General features: G+C 45.3%; 1 protein-coding gene and 1 pseudogene across 1 annotated transcript in view; one reads left to right on the forward strand and one right to left on the reverse strand.

The window, feature by feature from the left end:
• LOC105711154 (saoe class I histocompatibility antigen, A alpha chain-like) overlaps window positions 1-20,528 on the reverse strand; it is a 64,180-nt gene that overhangs the window by 42,914 nt on the left and 738 nt on the right. Inside the window, exons 3-6 of the mRNA XM_021671476.2 lie at window positions 19,945-20,220; window positions 19,051-19,326; window positions 18,811-18,927; window positions 18,612-18,670 (exon numbers count right to left, since the gene is read on the reverse strand). Of these exons, the coding sequence (XP_021527151.2) occupies window positions 18,612-18,670; window positions 18,811-18,927; window positions 19,051-19,326; window positions 19,945-20,220 (728 nt within the window). Of the gene's footprint in view, window positions 18,671-18,810; window positions 18,928-19,050; window positions 19,327-19,944; window positions 20,221-20,528 lie in introns of the transcript that reaches the window.
• Window positions 5,932-6,391, forward strand: LOC105734309 (mitochondrial import receptor subunit TOM22 homolog; annotated as a pseudogene).

The following is a 20,528-nucleotide window of genomic DNA, read 5'->3' on the forward strand; positions in this document are numbered from 1 at the left end:
ATTTCTCCTTCTGCACTGAAGATCTCACTGCACACCTCAAGCCCTGGGTCGTGGTGGGCTCTGGGGGCCGCTGGTGTCCTTGGAGCTGCCTCTCTTTGGCTCTGCTGGGTGAGTGCCCTTCTATCCTGTCTTTCTCCACCTATAAAAACAAATCGGATAACATGTTCAGAATAACACTTCCAGAAAGGATGGTGTTCAAGGGATTAGGGCATAGGGGAAGGAGCTCCACTCCCTTGGACGAATTTAGAGACAATCTGTTACATTAATCTCTGGACAGGAGCCAAGACAGAGCCTAGAGGAAGCCAGGCTGCTCAGGTCAAAGGTCCAAAGCCCTCCTCTTGTCCCTCCCCACATTTCAGTAGACTCAGTGCCAGGGGCTTGTTTTGGGGGCAGGTGGCCTCAGCCACAGTAAGCCCCTGAGATCCTGGAGCACTGCTTGGAACCCTGTTCTCTGCATGAGGCAGGTTCCAGGTGCTACCTGCTTCCCTTTCATTTCTCCTGTTGCAAAACATGTTCCCCCCTCTACTGCCTCTGAATCCTTCTAGCCACCAGCTTCCTGGCAAACAAGCACATAGAAGCCTTTTGGTTCATATTTTGTTCTTTATTGTTCTGTCTCTTGATAATACACATTTACGCTACTTCAATTTTTTTCATTTTAGATATTAGTTATTGAATTTTCAGTATCCCTTCAGTCCATAGTAGCTTCCCCAGCACGCACATTTTCATCCTCCTAGTGTAGGTAGGTGGAGATTTTGAGTGCACTGAGAGCCAGAGTTAAAATTACAGATTTGATGTGAATGCTACTCAGACCAGAGCCACGTGTTAAACTCTCCTAGTTTTTCTTTCCATCCACGTTGATGTTTTCAGAGATTTGATAATTGCCTGGTATTTTCATTTTCTTACTTTCCGTGAACCTTAATAAATGAATTCACCAACTGTCCCTTAGTTGAGTAAAGGTCTTCTCAATACCTTTAAACTCATGGTGGCTGTTGTCAAGCTGATCTCTTTGGAGATGGCTTCCCTTCTGCCTTTCACCCACCCAGGCGACCCTGTTCCTTTCTGGTCCTGTTGCCCTTTCACCTTTTCATGGCTTGATGCCGGATTCTATACATCCTGCGCCTTGGTCTGGTTTTTGTTTTTGTTTGTATGTTTGTGTGTTTGGCGTATTCCTTCCCCCTCTGCTTGGTATGTTCCCTTTTCTTCGAGTACATCCCTCAACTTTGGTATTGGGAGAAAACTTTTCAGGCCTTGCAGTATCTGAATTTCTATCTATTTTACAGGTTTGGGTTCGGGAGTCGAGGTCACCCTCAGCAGGAACAACCGCGGCCACTGGAGGACCCCCAAGGACACAGGTGGCCCTTCTGATGCAGGAAGAGTCTGAATCATTCCCACCCGGTTTCCCCAGCAGGCAGCAGAATACAACACAAGGGGCTGTGTTGTAGAAGACACAGTCGGTCTTGTCTGATTCTTAGGGCCCTTGCAAGATCCTGTTCTGAGTGATTTTGCTGAAGGGCAGGGTGATTTGGGCAGGCATCCTCAGGGCTCGGGGCCGTAGTTTCCTTGCCTGGGTGATGGGATGATCATATGGATGGCCTTCCTCATGTAGCTGAAAATCAGATATGGCAAAAGTGCATTGAGACCAGAAACAATGTTATCATCTTCAAATACATGCCCAGAGAGCACTGAATAAATTCTTAAAACACCTGACCTCAGCTGGCATTTCTTTTCCTTTCTGAATTGTGAGACTGATCAAAAGAGAGAGGTGAGGTGGGGTGAGTGTGGGTCCTGGCCAGGAGAGTGGAGGAGGGGGTGGGGAAAGGCCATGAGAAGAAGTGGAAGGAGGGCTACGAAGGATGGAGGAATGTGTCACTTCAGGGAAGAGCCTGAGATTCCTCGTAAGTATGGAGGAGAGGTGGCACCTGGGATTAGCTTTGGAAGCCCACATGTGGCTGATCCCACAGCTTGCCCCTTCTCCTGCCTGGACATCTACTCCAATGTGACTAGACACACAGTAGAATGGAACTGGCACCCTCGAGTGTTTTTTTCATTCCCTTCCTACCTGTTTCCCCACCCCAACCTCCAAACGCATTGCTCCATGCTTTTCACACAACTCTCCCAGGTACCCACCTCTTGGGTTCTAGTGATGTCCGACTAAGTGTTTTGTTAATTTCTTTCTTGTACAGATAGGGTCTTGCATTGTTGTTCAGGCTGGTGTTGAACTCCCGGCCTCCGAGTTCAGCCTCCCAAAGTGCTAATATTATAGGTGTGAGCCACTGCTCCCAGTCTGTGTCTGACAAAGTCTAGAGTGACTGAAAGAGGCATTTTTCTCTCACTGTGTGGTCTTGGGCTTCCTTCAGTCTGCCTCTCTCCTCTTCTATATTCAGCAGTTGTTGAGTGGAGTGTTCTATAAATATCTGTTAATTCCATTTGTCCTGGGATATAGTTTAAGTCTGTTGTTTCTTTGTTGAGTTTCTATCTTGATGACTTGTCTAGTGCTGTCACTAGAGTATTAACGTCCCCCATTATGATTGTGTTGCATCTATCTCATTTCTTAAGTTTAGTCGTAATTGTTTTATAAATTTGGGATCTTCAGTATTAGGTGCACATATATTTAGGATTGTGATATTTTCCTGTTGGACTAGTCCTTTTGTCAGTGTATAATGTCCCTCTTTGTCTTTTTTAACTGTTGTTGCTTTAAAGTCTGCTTTGTCTGATATAATAACAGCTACTCCTGTTTGCTTTTGGTTTCCATTTGCATGGAATATCTTTTCCTATCACTTTGTGTTAAGTTTATATGTGTCCTTGTGTGTTAGGTGAGTCTCTCGAAGACAGCAGACACTTAGCTGGTGAATTCTTATCCATTTTGTAATTCTGTATCTTTTAAGTGGAGCATTGAGTCCATGTGCATTCAGTGTTAGTATTGCCATGTGAGGGGCTATTCTACTCATTGTGCTAGTTGCCTAAATACCTTTTATTATTATTATTTTTTGTAGCACGATTGTTTTATAAGCCCTGTGAGATTTATCCTTTAAGGAGGTCATATTTTGGTGTATTTCAAGGGTTTGTTTCAAGATTTCGAATGTCTTTTAGCACTTCTTGTAGTGCTGGCTTGACAGAGGCAAGTCCTCTCAGTATTGGTTTGTCTGAAAATACTTTATCTTTTCGTCATGTATAAAGCTTACTTTTACTGGATACAAAATTGTTGGTTGATAATTATTTTATTTAATGTGTCTAAAGATTGGACCCCAATCTCTTTTAGCTTGTAGGGTTTCTGCTGCTAAATCTGCTGTTAATCTGATTGATTTTCCTTTACAGGTTGCTTGATGCTTTTGCCTCACAGCTCCTAAGATTCTCTCCTTCATCTTGACTTTAGATAACCTGGTGACTACGTGCCTAGCTGATGATCTTTTTGAGATGAATTTCCCGGTTGTCCTTTGAGCTTCCTGTGCTTGGATGTCTAGATCTCTAGCAAGGCCAGGGAAGTTTCCCTCCATTATTCCCGCCAATAATATTTGCAAACTTTCAGATTTCTCTTCTTCCTCAGGAAGACCAATTATTCTTAAGTTTGGTCACTTAATGTAATCCCAAACGTCTTGGAGGCTTTGTTCATTGTTTTGATTTTTCTTCTTTTTTTTTGATCAGAGTTAATTCGAAAGCCTTGACTTGGAGCTCTGAAGTTCTTTCTTCTAGTTGTTTGATTCTATTGTTGAAACTTACCAGTGTATTTTGCATGTCTCTAAGTGTGCCCTTCATTTCCAGAAGTCGTGATTTTTAAAAATTTATGATACCTATTTCTCTGAAGATTTGTCATTGCTATCCTGTATTATTAAAAATATTTTTTAGTTACTTTTCACCTTTCCTTAAGTAGCTTAATAATTGACCTTCTGAATTTTTCTCCTGGCAATCCAGAGATATTCTCTTGGATTGGATCCATTGCTGTGAACTAGCGTGATCTTTTCGGGGTGTTAAAGAACCTTGCTTTGTCATATTACCAGATTTGTTTTTGTGGTTACTTCTCATTTGGGTAGGCTATGTTGGAGGAAAGATCTGGGACTCAAAGGCTCCTGCTGAGATTCTTCTGTCCCATGGGGTGATCCCTTAATGTGGTGCTCTCCTGCTCTCCCTAGGGACGGGGCTTCCTGAGAGTTGGACTGCAATTATTGTTATTGTTCTTCTGGGTCTAACCACCCAATGAAGCTACTGGGCTCCAGGATGATAATGGAGAGTATCTGCAGAGTCCTGTGATGTGATCCATCTTCAGGTCTCTTAGCTGTGGATACCAACACCTCCTCTGGGGGAGGTAGCAGGGGAGTGAAGTGGAGTCTGTGAGAATCCTTGATTTTAGTTTTGTTTAGTATGCTTATTTTCTCAAATGCTGGTTATGCTCAGAGTCTCTTTGGGTGGGGCTTGCTGTGGCCACTGTGTGGGATGGCGGGGCTGGTTCTCAGGCCAATGGAGTTATGTTCTGAGGGATTATGGCTGCCTCTGCTGCTTCATACAGCTCACCAGGGAAGTGGGTGAAAACCTGCAGTGACAGGCCTCACGCAACTCCCATCTTTATAGTCAGAGTTTACAAGTGTAAGTACACAACTTTAATTATTTTTTTATTGTTATTATTATCATGATTATTATTTTAGACTGGGTCTCACTCTATCACCCAGGCTGCAGTACAACTGCTGTGGCATGGTCATGGCTCACTGCAGCCTTGACCTCTTGGGCTTAGGTGAACCTCCTGCCTCAGCCTCCTGTGTAGCTGGGACTACAGGCATGTTCCATCAAGCCTGGCTAATTTTCTTGTATTTTGATAGAGACGGGGTTCTGTTAGGTAATCAGAACTCCTGGTCTAGAACTCCTGGGCAGAAGGGATCCACCCACCTTGGCCTCTCAAAGTGCTGGGATTATAGGCGTGAGCCACTGCACCTGGCCATCTTTAAGTATTAACTGCTGCTCATGATGCAATTAAAAGCAAATATTTTTTGTGCTTTTTAATTAAATTGTGCTGAGAAATAAAGGGCAAAAAAAGGCAAAATTTGTTTTTGTTGACAGAAGATGATGAAATAAGGAATCCAAATGAAACAAAAGACCAGTGTTTACAATTTCTAATCAAATGTGTAATTTCCAACTGTAGCCTCCTAGTTAGCTAAGAGCTTTTAAAAACATGTGCAGCTAGCCAGCAGTTCTCTAAAACATGTATATGCTGCACTAAAAGATGTAAGCACCAAAGGTATTTAAATGGGTCTTACTGAAGCAGGACTTTCATGATACTTTTAAAAGCGAGTCGTTTCAAAAGTGAATATGATAGGGCTACAATAATCATATTCCTATTAATGAAAGTTACAGAAGAGATTATTGCTGTACTTTTCCTCACAAACACCATCAAATTTTGTTGCAGTTACAAAAAGTATAACCATGTTACTTTTTCTCTTACCCAATTTCATTGTCTCCCATGTCTGTGAAGTTCTATTCAGCAGAGGATAATTCTTAAACTCTTTTCTGTAAGAATTCAAAGTATTTAAATGTGTAACTTCATATTTATTGCCATGTTTTGCCCTTCTTGTTTCCACAAAACTTACAGATATCTGTATCTATATGTTTTTTCAAAAACCAAACCAGATGTCCACATTTTAAAGACCCCTTCATGGGTTTGGACAATGAGAAGAAAAAAATTTTTTTAAAGCCTGCAAAAAAGTTCCAGAGCTAAAAAAGATTTTCATGTGGCACAAAGTGACCTCCTGCTAGTCCAGAGTTCAAAAACACTTTAATGAAGTTCATTTACATATATTTTGTTTGCTTTTCATGGAATACTACATTTATTGAGGTGAAATCACTCTTTTTTTTTTTTTTAGTTCTTTAAGTCAACAAATGTACACAAGTGTTTTTCAAGACAGCTATTAAAAATGGGAGACCAGGCTTCCGGTGTACCCTACAGCCATGGCTGCCACCGTCGCTGCTGCCGGTGCAGGGGAACCTCAGTCCCCGGACGAATTGCTCCCGAAAGACGAAGCGGAGAAGACTGAGGAGGAGCTGGAGGAGGACGATGACGACGAGCTAGATGAGACCCTGTCGGAGAGACTATGGGGCCTGACAGAGATGTTTCCGGAGAGGGTACGGTCCGGTCCGCGGCGGGAGCCACTTTTGATCTCTCCCTCTTTGTGGCTCAAAAAATGTACAGGTTTTCCAGGGCAGCCCTGTGGATTGGGACCACTTCCTTTAAGATACTGGTTCTTCCCGTTGTCTTTGAAATCGAGAAGTTGCAAATGGAGCAACAGCAGCAACTGCAGCAGCGGCAGATACTTCTAGGGCCTAACACAGGGCTCTCAGGAGGAATGCCAGGGCCTCTACCTTCACTTCTTGGAAAGATCTAGATTGTTACTGCTCTTTGAGCAGTCTTGGTGGGAGAAGTTTGAAATTCAGTAGTGTTTGAACTGCTGATGATTATTTGGATTTTTTTTTTTAACTTTGGCACATCGATCTATCTAAACCTGGTGGAGAGAATTCTCCCCACATCGTCTCATGGAAAGACTCAACTTGCAACTGTGCCCTCCATGCTATCCTGACTTGCTTCTGTCTTCACTCTGATACCAGAGTGCAGCCATGCAGACGGTTATTCCAGCTCTGGCCACCCCACTCCTTTCACCAAATTGCTCCTAACTGGAAGATCTCACTTTCCCCTTGTGGGGTAGGAACCGATGCCAGTGGAAGGGATGTGCCCCTGACTTTTAACCACTGCTTTTTTTTTTTTAAAGAATAGAGCTGTTGGGGAGGGACATGCACACAATGTGAAACAGACAAAATGCATTACACCTGTAGTGTAAAGTGGCCGCTGTGAATTTCATATATAAGAGGAGGGAGGCTGCAGCTTCAGCCACAGAATGGGGACTATGGAAGACAGGGCAGGGGCTGATTTTCTCTGCACATTTTGGCTGTTAGACCTGTGTGTGTGGGTTCAAAAAGCCAAGTTAGTGCTCACTTTTTGTATTTAAATATTAATAATGATTCCAACTGAAAAAAAAAAAAATAGAGGACCAGAGCAGGTGTGATGGCTAATCGCAGCACTTTGGGAGGCCAAGGCTGATGGATCATGGGGTCAGGAGATTGAGACCATCCTGGCTAACATGATGAAATCCAGTCTCTACTACAATACAAAAAATTAGCCGGGCGTGGTGGCAGGTGCCTGTAGTCCCAGCTACTCGGGAGGCTGAGAGAGGGGAATCACTTGAACCCGGGAGTCAGAAATCACGCCACTGCACTCCAGCCTGGTGACACAGCAAGACTCCATCTCAAAAAAGAACAACAACAACAACAACAAATAAAAACAAAAGCTAAACAAAAAGAAAAACAAGAGACTAAGTTAAATGTGCCAAATGGATTCCATTCAGTTGGGTTTCTAGAGTCATCAGGAAGAATATTAGAGAAGGGGTTTCCTAGGTTGGTTTCCACAGCTTGATAGACCAAAAAACAAACAAACAAAGAAAAGCTACCACAACAAACAGCAAAATTTTTGTCAATATTAAAATGGCTGCCGGACGCAGTGCCTCACGCCTATAATCCCAGCAGTTTGGGAGGCTGAGGCAGGTGGATCATGAGGTCAAGAGATCGAGACCATCCTGGTCAACATGGTGAAACCCCGTCTCTACTAAAAACACAAAAAAATTAGCTGGGCATGGTGGCGCGTCTGTAATCCCAGCTACTCAGGAGGCTGAGGCAGGAGAATTGCCTGAACCCAGGAGGCGGAGGTTGCGGTGAGCCGAGATCGCGCCATTGCACTCCAGCCTGGGTAACAAGAGCCAAACTCCATCTCCAAAAAAAAAAAAAAAAAAAACGAAAATAGCTCATTCTTTTTTTTTGGTCTTTTTTGACTTGACATCTGCCAAGGGAACACACTTAGAAACATATTTAGATGAAAAAGATTCCTCCATTCTGAACACACTGAGTTCTAATGGCCTGCCTGTAGGCCCTTTTTTTTTTGAGACAGAGTTTCGCTCTTGTTACCCAGGCTGGAGTGCAATGGCGCGATCTCGGCTCACCGCAACTTCTGCCTCCTGGGTTCAGGCAATTCTCCTGCCTTGGCCTCCTGAGTAGCTGGGATTACAGGCATGCGCCACCATGCCCAGGTAATTTTTTGTATTTTTAGTAGAGACGGGGGTTTCACCATGTTGACCAGGATGGTCTCTATCTCTTGACCTCGTGATCCACCCGCCTCGGCCTCCCAAAGTGCTGGGATTACAGGCGTGAGCCACTGCGCCCGGCCGCCTGTAGGCCCTTTGACTGGTCTGCCCTAATTCCTATTAGTGCAGATGCTTCACAGGGCAACATTTCCTTAAGAATATCCCTTTCTCCTCTTCTTTCCTGTGGGGTTTTTTGTTTTGTTTGTTTGTTTGTTTTTTTGTCAGTGGTTTCTTTGGAGTTTTGGATATGTTTGAGAATTTAGTGAGTTGTAGAATAGTAGCTGCATGCTTGAAATTTGCAATCACCCTACTGACAACTAAGGTTTTGCTTCCTGGAGCCATTAGAGTTTCAGCTGTGGGAGCACTCTCTGAAATTACCGCACCATCTGTGGGAAAAAGTTCTGGTTTCCACCCTGTTCTTTGGCCTTCTCCACCACCCTGTGGTAGACTCCCTGCTCCAGGGCTGCAGAGCTCCGCCTTCTGAAGCTCCCCGTGTGCATTCAGTCTCAGGTATTCCAGTGTGAGAATAGCTCTATATCAAGTCTTCTTTGCCGATATTTTTCAAATTATCTGGAATTTAAAAATATAGCAGTGTAATTTTATGCTGTTTGGAAAAAAGAATTTAAAAAAAGTAAGCCTGTGTTAGCTTGGTAAATTATTTATTATGATACAAGAGAATATTGTTGTATATTGTACCAAGTTTCATGTAAAAGATGATGGACACTTCACACAGATCATTCAATTATCCAGAGACATTTTACTGTGAATGTGTAAGTGGAAGTTGAACACAATTCTAAACATACTGGGTGTGTGGTGTGCAAAGGATCAGGACCTTGAATTTAGCATCACTTTGGTATATGTTTTATTTAACAGAAACTCTAGCACTTACTATGTCTCAGGCACTGTTCTTGGTGCTTTTGGTGTATTGAAACACATTTAATCCAGCCCAGCATGGTGGCTCACGCCTGTAATCCCAGCACTTTGGAAGGCTGAAGGTGGGTAGATCACCTGAGGTCAGGAGTTCGAGACCAGCCTGGCCAACGTGGTGATACCTCATATATACTAAAAATATAAAAATTAGCCGGGCGTGGCGGCAGGCACCTGTAATCTCAGCTACTTTGAGGGCTGAGGCATGAGAATTACTGGAACCAAGGAGGCAGAGGTTGCAGTGAGCCGAGATTGCACCACTGCACTCCAGCCTGGGCAACAAGAGTGAAACTTTGTCTCAAAAAACAAATAAACAAACAAAAAAATGAACAAAACCTCATTTACTCCTAACAGCACGCAGGTGGGGGTATGCCCTACCTCATAACTTGGAAGTACCAGCCTGGGGCCCTGTGTACCACCACTTACTCTTTCGTACCTGTGAAAATGAAGGACAAATTTATTACCTTGATGATTGTGGTGATGGGGACCTGTTCTCAGCAGTTACAGGTTAGTGAAAGGTCCCTGCTGAGGACAGACCTCAGGAGGGCAGTTGGTCCAAGACCCACATCACCTTTTTTGATATTTCCTGATCCTGCCCTGGGTCTGCAGTCACAGTTCTGCGAAATTCTCTGGGATCCAAGTCTAGGACCCATAGCCTAGGATTTCATGGCCCTGCCTCCTCCCTGGCCTCTCACAGGATATTTTCTTCCAACAGGTAGAAAAGGAGGGAGCTTCTCTCAGGCTGCAGGTAAGTACAAAGGTGGTTGATCCCTGAGATCCTTGGGATGTTGTGGTCGAGAGCCCATGGGAGAGCTCACCCAATCCAAAATTTTTCCTTTATCCACATCTTCTGTGGACTCTGACCAGGTCCTACTAATTTTTTTACCCTTTCTTTATTCTATGGAATTTCAGTGGTTTGTGTTTGTTTTTCTTATTGTTTTGAGACAAGTTCTGGCTCTGTTGCCCAGGATACAGTGCAGTGGTACCATCTTGGCTCACTGCAGCCTGTGCCTCTTGGGCTCAAGTGATCCTCCCACCTCAGCTTCCTGAGTAGCTGGGACTACAGGAGCCTGCCACCACACCCATCGAATTTTTTTTGTGTGTGTGTGGAGATGGGGTTTCTCCATGTTGCCCAGGGTGGTCTTGAATGCTGGGGCTCAAGTGATCTATGTCCCACGGCCTCCCAAAGTGCTGGGATTACAGACATGAGCCACCGTGCCCAGCCTGTTAGATAGTTTTAAGTTTTATTTTTTAACTTTTTATTATGGAAAACGTCAAACAGAAAAAATTAGAAAGAATAGCAAAGTGTTTGCATCACTCAGCTTCAATAGTCATCTGTCCCTTAGAGAACCCTAGTAATCTAGACCAGAATGTGGATCACCAAGGCCTGTTTAGATGACTAAGGCAGTGAAAAGTCATCTCCATCAATTGTGTGGGATGAGTTTTCAACAGCAACACCTGTAGCAGAGAAGGGCAACAGCTTCTTTTCCGTTCTTAGGACTGAGGGAGACTGTGAGTATCCCCTTTGACTGTGGGGTGCTTAGACATCTCACGGGAAGCCTCAAGGGCATTAGAATGGATCAATGGAAAAATAAAGTTGTGAATGTATTTGTATCTTGGATATGTAGTGGAAGTACACGTTAGTTACAGTTATGACACAATCTATTTTCTGTATACCCAGAGGTGTTTTTTTTTTTTTTGTCACAAGAGAAGATTTTCAAGGGGAATTAAAAAACATAAGAAACCACTTTTAGTCTGAGCAATAGTACATTGTGGTACATTGCCATAATTAGCTCCCAAGAGAAGACAGTGCCAGGACCTGCAGCTTGCTTCCTTGAGTTGGGAGCACTAATCAGGGAACCAAAGCTGGGGAGGGTGGGGGAAGGCCCAGGCTGACCTTTCTTTCCCGACCTTCTTTCTCAGATGCTGCTGGGGAGTCTGAAATGGGGGTTTCTGCTCTCCTTGTCTATTTCTCCCTTCTCCCGCCCTGTGACTGAACCTTCCTCCTGCAAGGATGCTCTTCTCAGCACATGGCTGTGAAAATGTCATCAGGGTCCAAGAGGAGTGAAACTGTCCAATCAGGTGGGAAAATGATATCTCTGAGGCCCCCAGCAGAGTTTCCCCTCATCTCGGGAGACCTCCTTACCAAACCCCTCAGGAATGATCCCATCATGTTTCCTCACAGAGCTTGTCCCTGGAAGAAGGTGTATGATTTTCAAGGATCTTGGCTTTCAGCTTCATTCTTTTGAAAAAAAAATTATTGACACTTCAAGTATGACACTAGTAGAGAAAATAGTACAGTGAACCATCATATATGTATCAACTATGAATTACCTTCAAGAATCATCAACTCAGCTAATCTTGCACCATTTATACCCTTACCTAGTTCTCACCCATAATACATGCTGGGTATTTTGAAGAACATTTCAGACATACTTTGTCAGTAAACATTTTTAAATGTGGCTCTAAGAGAAATTTATGAACTTCATAATTACAAGAAATGATCATTTCTAAAAATGGATGTGTTTATATTATGATCCAAAGAGATGCACTTATTAATTTCTGTCGTTATGTCTCTTAAGTATCTTTAAATTCACTGTTTTTTTTTTCTGTCTTTTCTTTTCGGCCTTAACTTCTGCCACAGTTTACCACATCTTCCTGTTTTATCCCCTTTGTGGTTACAGAAACATTTCTTAGTTGAGATACAGACATTTACTCCACTCAAGTCTTCATCCTCTGTCTAGTTCATTTGGTGCCTTTATCAACTCTGTGCATAATGAGGTTTCAAGTCTCTATAAAGATCATTGGCACATGAGGGGGTCTGCAGCCTACTGTCCTATGTACTCAATTTGCTGTTATTCTGCTGCATTTGTGATATCAGGAGCAGCACTATCTGGAAATGATGCTGGGAGCTCATTCTGGGTTGCCTGAAAAATGAACTCATTAGAACCTGGGACTCCTTCTTCCAGTGAGTGGGGTTTCCAAAAGTTAGAATCCAGTGGAACCAGTAGTGTTTTTCTCACTCCTGGCAGTTCCTGGGTAGCTGGCATTTCCGAACATCCCCAGTGTACTAGTTATCATTATAGCATACAAATTACCCTAAAAAAAGTGACTTAAAACAACACACCTTTATTATCTCACAATATTTGCAGGTCAGCAGTTCAATACAGCATAGCTGGGTCCTCTCTTCAGGGCCTCTCAAGGCTGCAATCATAGTTGGAGTCTTCTCTGAAGACTTGACTAGGAAAGGAGGCGCTTCCAAGCTCACTGGCTTCGTTGCTGGTAGGAAGCAGGAAGGGTGGTAGGTGAAGGCTCTGGTTCCTCTTGGATGTTGGGTGGAGAGCGCTCTCAGTTCCGCAGCACATGGACCTCTCTAATATGGCAGTTTGCTTCCTTGAGTCAGTAAATGAGAGAGTCAGCTAGCAAGATAAAAGCCACAAACTCTTACTGCCTAATCACGGATATGACAGACTCTTACCTTTGTCATATTCCATTGGTTAGAATTAAGTGACTAGATCCATACCAAACTCAAGGTGGGAAGGATCCCACAAAGGCTTGAATACCAGGATGGGGGACCACTGGGGACCACCTTAGAAGTCAGCTTACTACACCCTGTCAATAACTGACACTCTAATCAAGAGTGCTAGGTGCCCACGCTGTTTGTGTGTCTCTTCATTGACAAGGCTGCTCTCATGCGTGACTTACAGTGGAGAGCAATAACACACTGCCGCGTACCTCCCCTCCGCCTGCATGTCCAGTAGCGTGCCCAGTTTGCTCTTCAATGGAAAAATAGAAGGAATGGGACTCATGCCTTCTCTTTACTTACTGGCACTGAATTGAAAATTCCCTCAAAAGCCTGTTTCTTAATCCATAGTATGTGATATCCTGGCTTTTATCCTGAGCCCTGGTGAGCCACAGGTGATGACCCCAAAGGACCTGCTTTGCATGACAACCTCACACCCAGTTTTCCTCTCTCAGCCCTCTCCCAGTCTCTCCTCTTTGCCTTGTAAGTTCAGTTGCACCCCAAACACTGCCTTTTGGCTATTTTATGGCCCCTGTTTGCAGCTTGAGGGACAGATTCTTCCTGCCCTTTGCCTACCATCTGCTCCTGGGACCCTGATTGGAAGAGGTCCTGGAGAGTGGCTTGGACATTATTGATCAAGTTTTCTCCACACCAGCACACATACACACCCATGTGCACACATGCACACACACACACGCACTTTGTTGTGGAATCTGGTGGCTGTGCTCTTATGTGTACTCACATGAATTTGTGCTTAATGGCTATATCAAGCAGTCTTCATTGGTTACCCACACCAACTGTTATGCTTTATGAACAAACACATCCATTCTTTCCTAAATAGACTGCATATTTCCTTTGCTTTTCTAGCAGAGTGGATAAAACGTCCAACTTTGGAGTCAGGCTGTCTGGGTCCAAATCCCAGCTTAGCCTCTTAGTAATTGTGTACCCTTGAGGAAATTCCTTAAGCTTTTCTAGCTGTCAGTTTGCTCATCTGTCGAGTGGGGTGATAACTGTTCCTACTTCACGGGAAGAATGTGAGGATTAAATGCACACAAAGCATTTCGTATAGTGTCTGATACCCGGTGAGCGAGGAATAGATGTTTACAGGTCTCAGTCCTCACAGCAATCCTGTGAGTAGGTTCAATTTCTCTCCCATTTTAAGGTGAGAAAAGTGAGACTACTTTGGCTAGAGCAAGGGAGGAACTGAATATAAAATGCACTTCAAGTTTCAGAGATTTAGTATTAAAAAAAGCAAAAAGTCTAATGAATACTTTTTATAAAATACATGTGGCAGTGCTTATATTTTAGCTATATTGGGTTAAATAAAATATATTATTAAAAATTTTCGCTTGTTTTAAAAAAATTATTACTATGGCTACAGGAAACATTTAAATTTCACATGTGGCTTTCATTCTGTTTTTGTTGAACAGAGCTGAGTTTGATAATGAAAACAAATGCACTCACATCCAGTTTTCTGAGCGTGAAATAACTAGCCGAGAGAGTTATCCCTTCTGGTAAATCCCTTCTTTGTACTAAGCACTTTGTAACAGGTAGCTGCGGATTGTAGCCTGTCAAAACTGACAGTAACTATCAATAATAGTACCAATACCACCACTATGCAGCATAACTACTAAAGTGGAGGCAATTTCTCTTTTTTATTCAAACTCGCTTACCTCAGTTCATTCAACTGAAGGGAATCAGGAAAAGATAAACCACTCTCCTTGTTCCCAAACTCCACAAGAGCCATGCATTAGGAGCAAGAATCCTACCTACTGGCCGGGCGTGGTGACTCATGCCTGTAATCCCAGCACTTTGGGAGGACAAGTTGGGTGGATTGAGGCCAGGAGTCAAAGACAAGTCTGGGCAAAAATACCCAGATGTGGTGGCATTTGCCTGTAGTTGCAGCTCGGGTGACTGAGGTGGGAAAATCACCTGTGCCTTGGGTGCAAGGCTGCAGTGAGCCATCATTATGCCACTGTACTCCACCCTGGGCGACAGTGACACTCTTTCTCAAAAAAAGAAAAAGAAAAAACAAAATCCTACCTCCTGAGAGTCCCTATTATTGTAATTTCTGAAAGTGCCCCACCAGACTCCTGAACCTAATTGACTTAGTACTTAATGCAAGTAGGTGAGTGAGGGCAAGGGCTCAACCTCAAGCCCTTCTATAATCTGTATTAATCCATCCATAAAGCTGGAACCCTCATGTCCTAAACACCTGTCATAACATTCCACCTCCCTATATGGTTGCTTTAGTGATTAAGTTTCCAACACATGCTTTTGGTAGGACACATTCAAACCACAGCACAGGTACTTTCTATTAGCTTCATAATAACTCTCCCAGGAAAATGGTGTCATGTACAAGATGAGGAACTGGAACCCAGAAAGGCGAATCTCCATGGCATAATCACACAGGTAGGAAATGGCAAAGTAAAAATTTACACCCAGGACTCCCTGGGCTTTACCACCATGCACATTACCTTTTCACTGGATATTGCCTGACAGAATAGACTCAGGTAATTAGGGGGATCAACCAGGGAGAAGGGAAAAGTCGACATAACCAGAACTAGAACACAGATCAGGGAATGCAGTTCTGGGTGGTCCATGGCAATGGAAGCCCAAGGATGTCTTGAAAGTGGTTAAAAACCAAAAAGAATAAGGTGCAAAATGCACAAATGAAATAAAAGTGATGTTCAAATACAGCTTCAATTATATTTCAAAGTTTGCCTCAGCTCATCTTGGGAGTGTGAGGAGAATGAAGAAGATTCTGTTAAAGGGTCGTGGGAGAGAAACAGTGTGTATGGTAAGTGAATTATCATCTTTTCCAACTCCATGTGCTTCCTTCCAGACACACTGGAGCAGGTATTGGGTCCCAAGTCCTCAGGTAGCCCTGTGTCTGTGGCTTTGCTTGGTACAGCCCATGTGACTGCTAGTACGGATTGGAGGCTGATGCCTGAAGCTTTCTGAAGTGGGCATTGCACGCTGCTAATGACTCCAGTTCTGGGGTCCTGCTGGTGGTTGGGTCGTGGTGGCGATCGGGTCCTGCTCTCACCACTCTACAAGGCACTCTCTCTGGTGGCCTGGCTTCCATGACTGCACTAGACATTTCCCTGGTAGGGGCTCTCTGTGGCAGCTCCACCTCACATTTCTACTTTGCATCACTCTAGTGGAGGCTCTCTGTTGTGCCTTCACTTCTGCAACAAGTCTCTGCCTAATCTTCCAGGACTTCAAAGACATCTTTGAAATCTGGGTGGAGGAAGCTTCCACTGCTCTTACTTTCTGCAAGGCTGCAGAGTTAGCATCCCATGCAGACTACCAAGGTCTATTTGTACCATATGGAGCCATGGCATAAGCCACGCCTAGGGTCACTTCTCGGGTGACCACTGAGTGAGTACTGTGCTGGGGTGTAGGGAGCAGGGTCCCTGGGTGTAGGGAGCAAGGTGGTCCTGGGCAGTGAGCTCCTGGAGAGAGCCTGTCCCCTGGAACCATTCTCTCCTCCTTGGCCTCTGGCCCTGTGATAGGAGGGGCAGCCTCAAAGATTTCTGAAGTGCCTTCGTGGTCTTCCATTCTCTTGAGAAATAGTATCTGGTTGTATTCTATCCCTTGCTCTTTAACAAATGGCCACTGAGCTATATCCTTGGTTTCCTCCCCTGAACACGCCTGTTCACTTTTCACATGGCCAGGTTTGGTTTTCCAAATCTTTCTGCTCTGCTTCCTTTTTAATTATATATTCTGTCTTTATTTCTTTGCTCCTGAATCTTAGTGTAAGTGACCAAAAGTAACCAAGCAGCTGCTTTTATATTTTGCCTAGAAATTTCTTCTGTCAGATATGCTAGTTCATTGCTCTAAAGTTTGGCCTTCCACAAAGCGCTTGGGTATGGACAGAGTTCAGCCAAGTTCTTTGCGAATTTATAACATGGATGGCCTTTAGTTCCATTTCCAATACTTTATTCCCCAGTCTCATCTGAAACCTCATCAGAGTGGTCTTTAGTGTCTACATTTCTACCAATATTCTGGTCATGACCATATAATGAGTCTCTAAGGAGTTTGAAGCTTTCTCTAGACTTCTTGTCTTCTAATCTCTCACCAGAATCTAGGCTTCCTGCTCCTCAGTTTCAAAGCTGAATCCATGTCTTCATGTATTTGTTATCAGCAGCGCCCTATTTCTTAGGACCAATTTCCTGCCTTGGTCCATTTTCTGTTGCTTTTAACAGAATATATGAAACTGGTAATTTATAAAGAAATGAAATTTATTTCTCATAGTTCTGAAGAATGGGAAGTCCAAGGTTGAGGGGCTGTATCTGGTGAGAACCTTCTTGCTGATGGGGACTCTGCAGAGTCCTGAGGATGTGCAGGGCATTGCATGGCAAGGGGGCTTGGTATGCTAGCTCAGTTCTCTCTTCTCCTTATAAAGCCACCTGTCCCATTCCTGTGATAACCCATTAGTCCATTAATCTGTGAATGAAGACAGAGCCTTATGATCCAATCATGTCTTAAAAGCTCCACCTTTTAGTATTGCCACATTAGGGATTAAGTCTCAACATGAGTATTGGAGGGAACATTCAAACAAAAGCAGTATAAAAACAATATTCAACTCCAAGGGATATGGTCAAGACTACAGGTGGTAAGGAATAGGCTAGAAAATAGAAATAGGCTAAATTTGTTAGAGATGTGCTGTGGAATTATCTGTCGGTATTTCCAGCTATGACTGTAGCTTCCTCAACTCCATTTCATCACACGAATATGAAAAAATAAATTGAGACCCAGGTTCCTATTTTTAACAGAAAAGTAAGAGGCTGTGGCTCCGTGTACCATAATGTTGAGACAGGGATGGGGACATGTCAACCGCACACCTCTAGAACAGGGAAGGAACACAGGTCAGTGTGAGGAAGGGGGTCATGGTGGACAAGGAGGTAGGTTGTCTCTCCACTTCCTCACATTATGCTAACAGGGACCCAGATATATTCAGATGCCTTTGCAGAAAGAGAAGTCAGAGTCTCTTGAAGTCACAAAGGGGAGGCGTGAAGAAATCCTACATCTGTGTTCCTCACAGGGCAGTTGTCTCAGGTGACAGAAAAATAGTCATGAACAAATTCAGGTCACTCATGGTAAGTGGTGACACTCTAAACAGCCCATCACACAATCAAAAATTCCAAATCAGCAAATCCCCATGACCCACTCCTATTCCCTTTGCCCCACCCCCAACCCACTTCAGTCCCTCCAGGGTTTTATCTTTATAAGCCTTGAGTGACACACCAGAGCCCTGGGCACCGTTACTGCCTGGGTAGAAAAAAAAAGGACCTGGCCAAGCTTGGTGGCTCATGTATCTCATCCCAGCACTTTGAGGGGCAGGCAGATTTGCTTGAGCTCAGGAATTCCAGACCAGCCTGGGCAACATGGTGAAATGCCATCTCCACAACAAAATACAAAAGTTAGCCGGATGTGGTAGCATGTGCCTGAAATCTCAGCTTCTTGGGAGGCTGTGGTGGGAGGAACACTTGACCCAAAATTTTGCCACTGCACTCCAGCCCAGGCAACAGAACTAGATCCTGTCTCAAAACCAAAACCAAACACAAACCACTGAAATTCCATAAAATAAAAAAAGGAGGAAAAAATTAACAGGACCTGGTCAGAGCCCAGTGGAGATGTGGCTAGAAGATGAATTGTGGGATGGGTGAACTCCCCCATGGACTCCTGACCACAATATTCCAAGGATTTCGGGGATCAGCCTCCTTCATACTTACCTGCAACCTGAGAGTTGCTCCCTCCATTTCTATCTGTAGGAAGAAAATGTCCTGTGAGAGGCCAGGGAAGAGGCAGGGCCATGAGGTCCTAGAGGAACCCCCACGCCTTGGATCCCAGAGAAGTTTGCAGAACCATGACTGTAGACCCAAGGCGGGATCAGGAACATGAAGAGGAGATGTGGGTTCTGGACCAACTGCCCTTCTGAGGCCTATCCTCAGCAGGGACCATCCCCTGACCTGTGACTGCTGGAATCAGGTCCCTATCACCACAGTCATCAAGGTGATAAATCTGTCCTTCAATGTCACAGGTGCTTTACAAAAGAGTAAGTGCTGGCACACAGGGCCCCAGGCTGGTACTTCCCAGTAACAAGGCAGGGCACATCTCTACCTGGAGCTTGAAACTTCCAGTGGGATAAGAAAACTCAGACCCCACCCTACACCCATTCCCTACCTGAGTTCTTTCTCCTCCACATCACAGCAGCGACCACAGATCCAGTGACTACAGCTCCAAGGACAACCAGGCCAGCAACGATGCCCACAATGGAAATGGTGGGCTGGGAAGATGGCTCTGGGAAAGGAGGGGAAGGTGAAGGGCCCTGACCCCCAGGCCTCAGCCCTGACCCTGCTGAAGGGCTGCAGAGGGACTCCTGCTTTCCTGGAGAAGCGACATGACACCCCATCCCCTCCTTACCCCATCTCAGGGTGAGGGGCTCAGGCAGCCCCTCGTGCTGCACTTGGCACGTGTATCTCTGCTCCTCTCCAGAAGACACCACCACAGACGCCCACTTCTGGAAGGTTCCATCTCCTGCAGGCCTGGTCTCCACAAGCTCCATGTCCTGGGTCTGGTCCTCCCCATCCCGCTGCCAGGTCAGTGTGATCTCCGCAGGGTAGAAACCCAGGGCCCAGCACCTCAGGGTGGCCTCATAGTCAGAGATAGGGTGGTGGGTCACTTTCGTCTTTGGGGGATCTGAGGGGAAGAGTCAGAAAACTCAGGCACTTTGCATCTCTCATGGGACAGTCCAGCAGTGCCTATGTGACCATCCTGAGAACGAAGAGGACAATTAGAGTAGGAGAAGAGGGCAAAGCCCAGACACTAGCCTGGACTTAGGGATCTAGGATAGCCTCTTATTCCTTGGAAAGTTCTAGAATCGGGGTGAGATAGCTCAGGGTAGAAGGTGAAAAGGGATTTCTGGTCCTGGCTTGAGCGGATGCTGAGTGACTGAGAAAAGCTGAAGTCAAACCTCAACAGACACTTGGTGTGGGGCTGAGAACCAGGCAGGAGAGAAAGTCCCCCATGATCCCTAACACTGGGAGTCAAATAGAACTGCTGATCAGTTCATTTGAAGGATGGAATCTCCAGCGAGACTAGATTCCTTAATTGCCCCTGAGAGGGGCTGGCCCTTTAAGAGTCACTCTTTGGTACAGGATCTCCTGTACACAGGGTGACAGCTCCCTCTCCTGATCCAAGGAAGGAGTGGCATTCTGGCCTCTTTCCCTGTTTCTTCTATTCTTTGAGGTCTATCAGCTGTGGGCACAGTTCCAGCCTAAGAAGGAGATGGGAGAGTTGCCCTGCGGCGCCCCTTACCCGCGCGCTGCAGCGTCTCCTTCCCGTTCTCCAGGTATCTGCGGAGCCGCTCCACACACGTGCCCTCCAGATGGGTCCTGACCTCCTCCGCGTGTTTCTGTGCCTCGAACTCGTGCTGGGTGATCTGAGCCACGTGGTCCGCGGCGGACCAGGAGCGTAGGTCCTCATTCAGGGCGATGTAATCCTTGCCGTCATAGGCGAACTGGTAATACCCACGGAGGAGGCGCCCGTGGGGCCCCAGGTAGCAGCCAAACAGTCCCTGGTAGGTGTGAGACCCTGGCCCCGCCCCTGCGGTCAGCCCCGCCCCTGGGCCCCGCCCCCGCGGTCAGCCCCGCCCCTGCCCCACCAACCCTCGGGGATTTGGGCCTAAACTGAATATGAAACCGGGTCAAGGAGCCTGCAGCTCTCTTGGGTTAGTGGAGGGTCTAGGCGGGTCCCACAGCCTCAAGGTGGATCTTGGATCCGGAGCCTCGAGGGGACCCGGGTGGTCTACAGGGGATGAGGAGGGGTCGTGACCAGGGAGGAGTTAGGACCATGAGGTCCTAGAGGAATCCCCCAGGCTTGGACCCCAGAGAAGTTTCCAG

This window comes from Aotus nancymaae, unplaced genomic scaffold, assembly GCF_030222135.1.
Source record: "Aotus nancymaae isolate 86718 unplaced genomic scaffold, 86718_ANA_hifiasm-v0.15.2.pri h1tg000027l, whole genome shotgun sequence".
NCBI classification, from domain to species: Eukaryota; Metazoa; Chordata; class Mammalia; order Primates; family Aotidae; genus Aotus; species Aotus nancymaae.